This window comes from Cricetulus griseus, chromosome 7, assembly GCF_003668045.3.
Source record: "Cricetulus griseus strain 17A/GY chromosome 7, alternate assembly CriGri-PICRH-1.0, whole genome shotgun sequence".
Lineage (NCBI taxonomy): Eukaryota > Metazoa > Chordata > Mammalia > Rodentia > Cricetidae > Cricetulus > Cricetulus griseus.
Genome location: NC_048600.1, coordinates 79,126,670 through 79,139,444, shown reverse-complemented (window position 1 = coordinate 79,139,444; position 12,775 = coordinate 79,126,670). Strand labels below are relative to the sequence as shown.

At 43.0% G+C, this 12,775-nt stretch overlaps 1 protein-coding gene across 3 annotated transcripts in view; it reads left to right on the top strand.

Annotated features, from left to right (window-relative positions):
* The first annotated feature begins 1,266 nt into the window (after nt 1–1,266).
* The window catches only part of Myocd (myocardin), a 55,384-nt gene continuing 43,875 nt past the window's right edge, over nt 1,267–12,775 (top strand). For 2 of the 3 annotated variants that reach the window (XM_035448191.1, XM_035448189.1), the window contains exons 1-3: nt 1,267–1,324; nt 11,012–11,067; nt 12,384–12,459. In XM_035448191.1, coding sequence (XP_035304082.1) covers nt 12,444–12,459 — 16 coding nt within the window. In that variant the 5' untranslated portion in view covers nt 1,267–1,324; nt 11,012–11,067; nt 12,384–12,443. Of the gene's footprint in view, nt 1,325–5,913; nt 6,058–11,011; nt 11,068–12,383; nt 12,460–12,775 lie in introns of those variants that run through there. The other variant, XM_035448190.1, reaches the window with a different exon arrangement.

The following is a 12,775-nucleotide window of genomic DNA, read 5'->3' as shown; positions in this document are numbered from 1 at the left end:
ACTCTTACTGTCCTCTTGTTGATTTCCTCACCTCACTCTGGCAGTTGGCAGTACTTAGCAGACCACCACTTCCTGATACCTCTGAGCAGAAGTTTGAGCTTTGATTTGCTTCTGGAGTTCTAGTTGTCTGTAACTGTCACTTCACTGCAGTCACCTTCAAGCCTAAGCTTCCAAAGTTGGAACTTGCAGTCAAGTCATTTCTCTAAGCTTTGGTCCTCTCTACATTCTGCTTAATTAATGTTCTCTATTCTTCAGGGTGTGTGTGTGTGTGGGGGGGGGTGTTTTGTCCAGAATTTACTGTTTTTAATTAGTGAAAGGGTTGGTTTAACCTCCAAACATAACAAGCTAAAATGAACCTTGCCACTCCATAGTATTTACAACAGGTATTCTGTCACAGTGATGGAGGCTGACTAATACACACTCTTATATCCAACAACTGAAGCCAAGGACCATGATGGAAAAACAGAATCTTCCTGAGAAAATAGAGTATTCATGAGAGGGAAGCTGAATTTCCAAAGGCAGAATGTGTTCGAGGGAGAGGAGAAAATTGTAAATATTATACTCATATTTTTAACAATCCTGTACTATTCAATGTTAACATTTTATAGGTACATGTTTTATGCATAATCTTTGTGTTATGAATATTTAATGCATGTACATAATATACTGTTTGCGTAATTTATAGTGTTATTTTCCTAAGAGAGGCATAATTTCAATACCCTTTAAATTCCCATAAGACTTGCAGATTCTCCTAGTACTAGCATCTAACAGTGGCATTGCTAAGTTATGTGCATGCATTTATTTTATTGGTCTTTATATTCATGCTGACAGGTGTGGTTCCTATAACAAATGAGAAATCTGAGGTCCCAGGAGAGTAAGCAGTGTGCACATTTATCTGGGTTTCATTGGATCTCTGTGGCTGATGTTTTCTTCAAGTTGTCTTCCCCTTTGGAGTCACTGGCTACCACCCAAACAGCATTGGGTCAGAACCATCTTGGAAACCATGTAGTAGAGAGGGGGAAACACTAGGCTGGGGAAATAACAGCCCACCATTCTAGCTTCTGTAGCCTCGAAACACTGCAGGTGTCTTGCTCCTTTCACACCCCTCTCTCTGTCTGCCTCGGAAGTAAAAATATACTTCCCAATAATTTTCAAAGCCGCTCCAGACATTAAACCAGAAGGGCTGGGAAAGTGTGGTAAAAACACGTGACTGTAATCCTTCTCTCCCAACTCACAAACTCTCGCTTCCTTCTCCAAGTCTTACAGTTACGGCTTCAACAGCGAAGGACCCAGGAGCAGCTGGCTAACCAAGGCTTTATACCACGTGAGTACTCACAGCTCTTTCTCATTCACTCAGCATTGTGATATCTGAGAGACAGAAGGAGGCTAGAGAGTCCCCAGGAATCTGAATCTGCAAACATGGTTGTTTTGTCCCCTACCCTTGCCTACATAGAGGTTGTTCCTAAGACTTCAATATGGTAGATTTACTCTCAGGGTAAACTCAAGTTTATGATGGGCATCCCTGGCTCTTTTCCTACTTTTGAAGCTGGTTCTTCTAGAAGTACCAGATGTATGGTATTTTTTTCTTTCACCTTCTTGGTTGGGGTTCAGCTGTTTGAATGCACAATTAACCGAGCATTGTCAAACATTTCCTTTCTAGAAGGACCAGTTGCAATATGGTTCTAGCATGAATACTATAATATTGAACTACTACTCAAAGTGTGAGTCAAAGAAGGGTTCTTATGGGTTTTAGAACATGGTTTGCAATTTTCTAACAACTGAAGCAAAGTCTCGGTTGTTTAGGAGAGGACAGGGAAAGGTGTCCCAGACCCATGAAATCACAGTTCAAATTCTTCTAGGTAGTATTAACTTTCCAAACAAAATGTAAAAGTCCATGTTCATAATAACACCTGCAGAAATCTGGGTTGTTACACATACTGACAAGCTGGGCTTCAGTATTTAGTTCTCAGCTCTCAGTTGTACCCTAGACAGACTACATGGGTAATGCATATGAGCACTAAGGCCTGAGGACTGCCCAGGACTCAGAGTCCTCAAGCCTTTTCTTTCATGGTTGAAAAGTAGCCTTCACAACAGCTAAGAATACAAGTGGTGAGCAGCAGCGAGCTGTGGAGCTAAACTTCTTTAGAGTTTTTCCTAAGCACAGAAGGGATGGATGTTCCTGCAATGTCAATACTGCTTCAACAACCCCATTCTGCTGGTAAACTGAGGCAGCGAGTTTGCATCTGGTGTTTTAGTCTGGTCAGTCTCCTGAACATGAAGAAAATGGAAGACAGAGATCTGAGACTGGTTAGGGCAAAGAAATATGATTTCCCTCAAAGTTCATGACTGTGACATCAGTGGTGTTTCCTTCTCCTTGATTTTGGAAGGGCAGATAACTCACACACAACAGAACCATTTAGTTCATCCAAGTTCACAACTGATTTAAAACAAAATTTAGCCCACGAGCCCAAATGCTGAGCCTGGATTTCACAGCTGGCATTTGGATAAGAATATTTTTGAGATCTATGGAGTTAGATCTGGAAATAAAGTGGAAAAATAACAGGCCAAGACAACGACGACCCCTGGGATACAGTTTAAGTCACAGCTCTCATGTCAGGTGTAAAAGTAAAGCATCTTTTCCTGTAGAGGAACCTAGTGGAGATGTAATATTTTCTTCTCCAGAATTTTCATGCTCAAATAGTATAGATGTCAACAAAACTCTACTAAAATGTTTACGGAGAATTTGTGACTAGTCCATTGCATCATCAAGACAAGTTCAGGGCAAAGAAGTCCCACAAAAAAATGAAATGTTTCACTTGAAACTCGACCAAATGATAAAGGTTTACTCCTCTTTAGCCACCTCCTCTGAATCAGAGTTTCCAAGGACACAGCTCCTGCTGTGGACAAGTGTGTGGGTGTCTGACACACACCACAGATCCTGTATGGATAGATGGGTTCTGCTCAGCTCTGTTCAGAACACTAAAGAAAGGACTGGTCTCTTCCACAGCTGGTGGGCCCAGAGTCCTAATAGACTAAGCAGCCACACAGTACACCAAGGGGCCATGCCTAAAGGCAAATGATGGCAAGTAGAGGATCCAGGAGGCTCGGACGCTCCTGGATTTGGTCTTATCCAACATAATTTATTATTAACTGTCCACAGAATCTAGAGAGATGCACTGAGAAGCCCACAATAATGAGCAAGATGGTTCCTTGGAGGAATTCATAATGCTAGGGGGAGCTGACAATAGTCTAACTCGATGAGGTCCCATTCTCTCCCACAAAAAGACCTTCTATTGTTTCATTTTTTTTAAGAAAGAGAAAGGAAATGAGAGAAACTATTAGGACAAAATTCTACAAAGATCAGCTAATTCTATGAGTTTTTTTTAAATTTTTCAATTTTAGGGAAATCATATACATATTTTCGAGCCAAGACAATGTTGATAGTCTGCACCACCCACTTCCTAGGCCTTTCCTCATCTCTCCTAGAAGCTCTGAAGTCGCCTCACTAGAATGCTATTTTTCTTCAGCAGGAGTTAGAAACAGGGTAGTCAAATCTTTATTTCTAGCTAACATTTATGGAAATGAAGCTGACGGTCCAAGAGAGTCTTCAAATGTCTTAAAGCAGATCCAGTGTGTTCCAGGTCCCTCTCATTTTAACTTGCAGGAATTTAAGTACACAAAAATTAAGATTATTATAAAATCTCACTTTGCCTGTGGTGTGAAATAAATGTAACTGACTCTGAAAATTTTACAACTTATTATAAATTACCTACACACAAAACCAATGGCCAGCTGGGTGGTGGTGGATCATGCCTTTAATCCCAGCACTTGAGAGGCAGAGGCAGGCGGATCTCTGTGAGTTCGAGACCAGCCTGATCTGCAAGAGCTAGTTCCAGGACAGCCTCCAAAACCACAGAGTAACCCTGTCTCGAAAAACAAACAAACAAACAAACAAAAAGAAACCAGTGGCCATGTTAGTGACTTACTCTAAATTGTCACATATCTAGTTAACAGGGGCATCTGCCCCACTTTGGCAGAATTTGTGTTATGTACTTTTGTTTTTGTTTTTACATTTGGTTGTCTACAGAGACTGGCCACTGCAGAAATGTCAACCACTTCATGTGGTAGAGCTGAGGTCAGAACCTTCAATGTCCAGTGCCCATACTGACCCCCTTTCTACCTGCGATGTTCAGGCCCCACACAGACCTGTTCTCAAGTGTTCAGGAGAAACTGTTTTACATTTGTAAGAACTTAAGTCATTGTTGCAAAAATATCCACGTAGAAAGTGAGGTGTAGCTCATGGTGGAGCTCCCGCTTCTCATGCATAGAGACCCTGGCTTTGATCCCGAGTATTGTAAAGATGGACTGGGAAAATGTGAAGGGGATCCAAGAGTCTCAATGAGATGTTTCACATTGACCAAAGATGACTGATAAACTCTACTACCTAGCCTCTGACAGATCTCACTCTTTACAACTTGATAAGTAAACTAAGTTCTCTCTTCTCTGACCCTAATGAGCTGAGACATACTTTCCAGTTGACTATTCCTAGTTCAACAGGGTTCAGTTAGTTTCCTTACTCCCTTCTTCACAGCCATGTATCGTGCAGGCTTTGAGGTTGCTACTAAGTAACAAACAGTCCACACCAGTAGCAACAAAATTTTTTTCAATGATCTCAGTCACTTTAAAAGCACTCACATTGTCCTTGTTTGTATGAGTTTAGGGTTTTCCCCCTTCTGGTCCTTTGAATGAAATTAAATGCACCATCTTTTGTTGGAAATAAAGACAGATGTCCTTATATTCTTACGCCAATATAGAACCTAAGAAAAATTTAATAAAAAAGGTGTTCTTTGGACCTGAGTAGGAGGCTGAGCCATATCTTAAGAGAGCTTTCTCAGTGAGTGGTAAAGTTCATGCTTTCCAAACAGTCATGAACTGTAAAGCTTTATTGTTTAGACTTATCTCCCAGACCCACATATGATTCCCCAAATGGAACTGCCAGACTCTCCAATGAAGCTAGGATTTGTAAGGTTGTCTTCACCAGGCCTGCATGCTCAATGACACAGCACATATAGACAGTGCATTCTTGGGGCTTTAGAAGAGGGCAAAGGGTGTTAAAGTTTTCATGCATACATCCTCCCTACACTTCTCCCTGAGCATCACTCTACCAGGCAGACACTTCTTTGTTTTTACAAATTTTATTCCTTTGATAGTTGCACTAAGTGTTTTGCTGATATTTACTCTTCCTAGACACACCCCAGATTCCCTACCCAACCAACTGTGTGTCATTTTATTTAAACCCCTCAAGACTAACTTGTGATGCTCAAATATTCTTGGATGTGTAGGCTTCCCATGGAACATTACCAACTTAGGAGGGAGCTACACCTTTAGAGAAAACTCTCTTCTTCTCCCAGGAGCTAACAACTGTCAGTAACCCCAGAGCTAGAGGTGGAATTTCATGCCCAACTGCCATGTTCTAGGATTTGGTCTGGCTTGGACTTGCTCCAGTCTTGAATTCAGAACCTTAAATGATGCCATTTTATTCTGACCCCTTCCAAAGCCCTCATATAAAAGATTCTCAGCCTCCTGAGCCAGATGCATGAAAATGGACTTAGAAATATGAGCATCTACTAGGAGTAAGGCTGTATGTAGGGCATACTCAGTGGGGATCAGGCACAGTTTCTAAGTCAAGAGATTTGCAGTCAATAAGGAGCCAGCTCCTCAGAGCACTCTTAACGGTTCCTACTGATGACTTGGGAAAAGTATTGAGCTTTTCATGAGAGTAAGTACCAAGGCGGTTGAAGAAGGAACCTGAGTGTTCCCTCCCTCTCTACTACTAAAGAGCATCTATCTAATGGGGATAAACTTGGGGAATACGGGATACAGTTGTCTTCCTGAAACAGGAAAGGGAAGGAAAGAACTGGGATGGACTTTTGAGAGCCTAGGGACCAGAGACGTCACTGTGTGCCCACAATCTCAGAGAAAGCTGGAGTGGGATTTCTGGGAAGCTTGAGTTCAATGATTGGATCAATGTAAAAGAATTTGAAGATACAAGGAGCTGTCTGTGAAGTGTGCTGCCTTTATTTGTTTTGCAGACTAATCCAAGCTACATCAGCCACATACTTACTGCCAAGCCTTGGTAAACCCCTGAACTCTGTGGCACTCCTGAATAGCCAGAAGAATGATGGGCCATCCCCGCACCCTCTCCCCATGCAGCCTCACCATAGCTTTGAGACATTCACAAGACAGTCTCCCTGCCTTTCCTCAGTGCACCAGCTGACTTGGCTTCTCCCCACAGCACCTATCACACACTGTTGGCTGCCTGAGCAGAAAGTGGCATGAGGGGATTAATCTGTCTGCCTCTTCCTTTCTCCCTACCACCTCCCCCTCACAGCTAGGGGAAGTTACCCTGAACTTTGATGCCAAGCTAGATCAACTGTGACTTCTCTCTTCTCTTTCATCTCTCCCACAATTTTCCAGTTGCCTGTTTCTTAAGAAGTAGAAAACTAGTCACTAGAGACATGCTTTGAATTTGTCTCTGTGACTACAAGGGAAGAAACTCCCAAGCATTTGCACGTGTTAAGTCAGAATCTGGAAGTGTACTGCCAGGTCTTAAATGCCACCAGCTACATTGGGCAAATACACTATTTTCAAATCCATAAGACTATAATTTGAGCATAGAATAAGCAATTTATTGAGAGAGAGAGAGAGAGAGAGAGAGAGAGAGAGAGAGAGAGAAAGAATAATTTCCAAGTTGCTATCACCTACATGAAGCCTGTATCCTGATTGCTCAGGGGGAAGTATTCATGTTCTCTTCTGCCTTTCAAAGCAAGGCAGAGTGAGAAAACCCCATGAAAACCATTTTGTAAATGGAAAGCCCAGAGTACAGAAAACCTACTGGATTTGTTCAAGGTTATACCAACAAGAAAAGGTCTTGACTAGATGGGTCCTAAATTCTCAGGATGTCTTTAATCATGAGGCACTGTGAGTCTCATATCTGGAAATAAATGTCTCCCTCTCTACAGAAAACCCTGTAGGTGGTCTGGAGATTGGCTCATCAGTTAAGAGCAGAGGACCTGGGTTCAGTTTGCAGCACCCACACGGCCACGCACAGCCCTCTGTAACTCCATTTACAGGGGATCTGACACCTTGTTCTGGCCTCTATGGGAACGAGGCACACACATGGTACATAGACATACATGCTGGCAAAACAGCCAAACACATAAAATTAAAATTTAAAACAACCTAATACATACTCATTATTAATCCACATGTCTATTTTCAACTAACAGATAAGCTACAAACTTACTAGCAAATGCTTTTTCACTGGAGCTAGAGTTTTTAAAACTACATTACTGTGACTCCAGGCAGCAATGACAAAAGAGACAGTGTCTTTCTCCTGAGCATCCTTTTGAGGAACTGAAAGCCAATTCTGACAATCCCCATCCAGTACTTCTCTTCAGAACTCCCTGTTTCTCCAGATCCTCAGTAGGGGTGCACGGCTGTTGTTCTTAAACCTGGGTATCAACATCACTTGGAGCCTTTGTTCAAAGCCAAATTCCTATGCTTCACCCCCAGAAATTCTGAGGCTGTGGTTCTGAACACCTAACAAGTTCCCAGTTGAAGCTGAGAATTGCCAGTCCTAGGGCCTGCACTAAGAACTGTCTGTGGCTCTTGGCATCTCTTTCTGTCTCTATTCAGTGGAGTAGGAATAGTACAAGAAGTTCTCTCTGGGCCTGGTAGTGAAAGGTTCCCCTAGATGGGAGTTAGTGCTGCAACATCCCCGGTGGGCTGCCACTCAACACCAAAGCCCAGCCCTATGCAAAAGAGCCTGTCTCAGCTTTAAATGAGTCTTCCGCATCTTCAGCCTCTTTTCTTCTTGGGATCCCACTGGAGGCCTGAAGTCTGAGTGGAGCAGAAAGGACTGCAGGAGGCCTGTTCTTATCTAGGCGAATGTTTATCCACACAGCTGACCCAAATTAGCTGGAGCTGTAGGGACAGAAATAGGAATAGCCTGCGACTAAACGCTGAGGCGAGAACATGAATTCCCCTGTGAGGAGCGATTAATCTTCCTCCAGGGGAACAAGTCAGATGTGTGGCTGACTGGATTTATAGTCAAATTCTAATTTGAAATCACATGGACTTATTTTTTTAATTTAGAAATCCAAATTCCTTTTCCATCTTAAATGTCAGTGTCCTTTAAATATGAAATTTTGCCATTTGATACTCCCAGGGCTGGCAGCAGAAGTGGGCTCTTTGTGTATTTAAAACAAAAATCAACTGAGGGAGACATTATGATTTTGGAGGCCTGCAGGGGAGATGGCCAGAGCCCACAATCTCTGAAGTCACAAAGTAGGCAAACCTCAACCCCAGGGCCACTTTGCTGGGGAGTTTTCCACAATGTGACCTCAAACTAGTGCCCCATAGCACACCCAACCCCCACAGCAAGCCCAAGGAGAGTATTTATTTGGGAGGGCGGCATGTTGATCTCTTCATGTTCTTCCCAAGACCTCAATAAATGGACATAGCTTTCCACCCTATGGCAGAAGGTTCCAGAAGACCTCTGTGCTCCTAACATCAGAGAATTAAACTGTTTCAATTGTTTCACAGGAAAAGTAGTGAGTGGCACAGTAGTGATACATGGTTTTGTAAAAACCAATGAAGGGCATGCAGTGTTTCTTGGAAAAGTGATGAGTTCCACTAGAGAGACCTGGAGAATCTCGAGGATGCAGAATCAGTAAATCTTTCTCATGTCCAATTAGAACCACAAATTTGCCACACAAATCTGACAACCTGAATTCCAGAAACCACATAATGGTGAAAAGAGCGAGGTAACCCCACCAGGTGTCCTCTGTCGTCCTTCCATACATGCCCTTTGACGTAATGCCCCCACATACACATCACACGTACAAATGCACACACAGTAATAACAATGAATTTTAGGAGAAAAAAAAACAAATTGTGTTTACAATATGGGAGGCTAACTAAGGACTATGGTTCCATTTGAAGAACCACCCCAGGAAAAACACGTCATTCTTCCTCACCACTTAATAAAGATCAGTTCAAAATCAGTTCCTTTACTGGTGATGAAAGTAATTCAGCCATACTAACTAATCAGCCATGCTTAATTCCATGGACACCAGGTTATGGGATAGAGGAAAAGCTATTGGTGCAGAGCTCACACATTACAGGGGCCCAAGTAGACTCTGTGACCCGGTAGCTTGGTGAGGGGACATCCCTCTAGACATTCCCAGCATAAAGTTTCAGGGATAAACCATGAGAAAAGGCAAGCCTCTTTCACCAAGTTACTGAGATTCTTGTCTAAGAAAGTTCATGGACCACGATAACACTACACATTTGCTTCCCGGAATCACTTGGCTGGGGAAGAGTGAGAAAGAAAGGGGGCACCTACAGTAGTCAGTATGTCTGAGGAGCCCATTTTAAGATGGAAAGTGACAAACAGAAACTGGAAAGTTTATTTCCAGGTCAGTGTGAAATGTGATAGTCAAGCTCAATGTTCATCCTTTTCCCTTTGAGAAAGAGACTCTGTGACCAGTCTAAGCAAGAATGGAGCATGCTGACCATGTTGGGTACAAAGTATTTAGCTGCAACAATTTTGGCATGGCCTTTGGTCAGGGTTGTTAATGTTGGGGTGAGGTGGGTGAATTGATAGAGCATGCCCAAACAGCATCCTACATAGAAAATATTATAACCAACCACCACTATGGTACCTACCATGTCCTGTTAGCTTGAACTCCAACAGGTTAGAAGAGGAATAGTGTAGTTTTCAGGGCTGCAGTGTATGTACGCAAGTATGGGTACAAGTACACACACACACACACACACACACACACACACACACACACAGAGAGAGAGAGAGAGAGAGAGAGAGAGAGAGAGAGAGAGAGAGAGAGAGACCTAGCCAGAAACCTAATTCAATATTTGGAAAATGACTTCCTTGCCTGTAGCATAAGAGTGGACACCTGCTAGAATATTTGTAGAATCTGGATCATGTGTTTCACAAATACATCCAGATTTACAACTAATTTAAAAAGGAAAGCAATGCAATTCTGTACTTTGTTCAATCTTTCACTTACAGTGAAATGTGGTTGTCTATGGCTCCCAGCTGAGATTGTTCCCAGGAAGCCAATACAAAATCCAGATGTGTGCAGAAAGAGATTCTGCACTCTTGCTACACTGAGTTTATGGAACCATAGTGGAGAGGTGCTCCGAGGAGAGATGGGAGGACACAGTGAGAAGAGTGGAAGTGCTAACTGGTACAGGCTGACTGTTCTGTGCTACTCTATGCCACAGGACATGAGTGCCTGGGGAGGCCCATGTCTGCTGACAGACAATAGTTGGAACCCCACTCCTGGATAAAGATGAGGGAATCAGAGAATGTAGGATCCAACTGTGTGCTCCTGGATAAGTCAATCCATTTCTGTGGACCTCAGTTTCCCCACTTTGTTTAGGTTTGGGATTGGAGTTCACTGTTTCCATAGACCCTTTGAGTTCTCATATTCTGAATCTCAGCTTCTCACTCAACACCCTTGGCTGCCTGTTCATGGTGAACCAGCCACATTCTTTTCCAAAGTAGTCTCTTCCTCCAAGATCCCCTCATGCATCCCAGACTACAACCATCCACCAAACCATTAGAACTAAGTTTTAGTTAAGTCAGTAAGGGTGTTGGTTGCCCCACTTAGCATCTCCCTCAAACCAAGGTTATTCTAGCCCCTCTATTTCCTCAGAAACCTGGCATGGCCTGCCTCCACCACACCTCTTGTTGCATATCCTGCCTCTGCTGCTCTTCCTGGTTTAGGCCAGAGCTCTGTCTTCCTCTGTCTCCTGCAGCTTCTGCGCAGCTGGCATCTTCCAGGCCATCACTTTGTTGCTTGTAGCCTGACAGAGGCCATCACGTCCAGACTGTGCATAGCTCAGCAAGCACGCAGCAACCTTGCAATACTGACCCTGCCTTCAGCCAGCCTCTGCTCACCTCTTTATCTTTCTGTTGCAGCACTGAAAAGTCCAACTGAATTCCATGACCCAAGAAAAAATTTGGATAGTATCAAGGTAATTTTTGCAAACTGCCTTTTCTGACCATGGCTGACAGATTATATACATTGCATGCTAAAACTTTGGCTTAAGTATGTAGGGTTTCTACGACAAACTCCAAATGGCCACATCCCTGTCCTCACACCATATGGACTCTCACTCCCATGGACCAAAGATACTGTGAAAATGACATCTACTGTATAAGCTTTAAGAGTGATGGTTTTCAACTTAAAAAGGAAAGCTCCTAAACACTGGGTGTTGGAGGATAGTCACCAAAGGTATGCTAGAGGTCAAAAAGTCAAAACACCTTTAGGAAGAGAAGTAAGGTCGGCCTTCCCACTGAGTTATCTTTCAGTACAGCCATTTTTAGCAAAATCAGATTTTCATAAGTGGGCTTGGTGGGAAGATGAAAGTTGTGAGTGGGACTTATTTGGAGCTACACAAAGAATGACATTCATTTGATTTTCTCATTTGGGAGACAGGGTTGTTCAGTTTATTTCATTTTTCATTTAAAGGAAAAATTGACATCCTCATCAGGCACCTTTAGCACAGATTTCTATCGGTGATATAAATACAATGTAAGAGCTGTCAGCACCTTCTGTGACATGGGAACGGCAGGCTGCTGTCTTTCCTTGCCTGTTAGTTGCAGCCTTGTAGCCCATCTGTGGATAGACAGGAAGAACAGCTTTTGTGATTCTCCCACGTTGCTTATGAGGAGCTGTGATTCCTAGCAGGGCAGAATAATGAACAGCAGATGCCATCAGCACTGGGGAGACCGGGGAGACCTAGGATAGGGAGAGGGAAGAACCTGGAAGAAGGAGTCAGAGGCATGCCATCTTCAGTTGGTTTGAGCCTAGCCTGTCATCCCTCCAGACAGCTAGCTCCTCCATGACAACGAGATATGGAAAACCATCCTTCCCAAAGTGCCTTCCAAAGTCTGAATCACAGGTTTCACACTTTTCCATGTCAAAAACAACTGGCAAGGGCTATATGGAGTCCTGTTGTAGTGCATGTTTGTGCAATGTTTAATCTCTGACCTTGGTTGCTTTTGTGACTATTAGGCAATAGGATCAATTACAGCAAAATGACTGCAGGTCAGCTGCCATATGAATATCACTGGGATGCCTTTGTATTTATAGTCCTTGATTCAGGGCCAGGCTTTTTACCTCTCTGCCCTTCTTCCCTATACTAAAATTCTAGGGGGAAATTTTGTGTTTCTTTGCAAAAAAAAAAAAAAAAAAGGCAGGGGAGGAGATATTTTCCATTTTCCATTCACAGAGTACTTTTTTTTTCCTTTTGAGAGAAATTGAGTGTTTTGTGCTTTTGTTCTACAGACTGAAGATTCCCTGAAGCGCAAGGGCAGAAATAGGTCTGATCGTGGCAGCCTGGTTAATATGCACATTCTCCAAGGTAAGGCTACAGAAATCATAAATTAGGAGATGCCTGCCCAGAAGCCGGGGCATGTCTCTAGAGTTTCCTGTTTCTGTACTTGCTAAGTCCCTTAAAAAGCCTCTCCAAAGATAAAATACACACACACACACACACACACACACACACACACACACACACACACACACCCCCTGGCTTTGCTTTGGGTCATTTTGAGAAGTCATCCAGTCATTCTTAGACATAAAAGACTTAGAAAACCACACATTTGTTTCACATTCGATTTCCTGCCTCACCTATGCCATTCCTGACTCTAAGGCCAGGTGATTCCATAATGTCA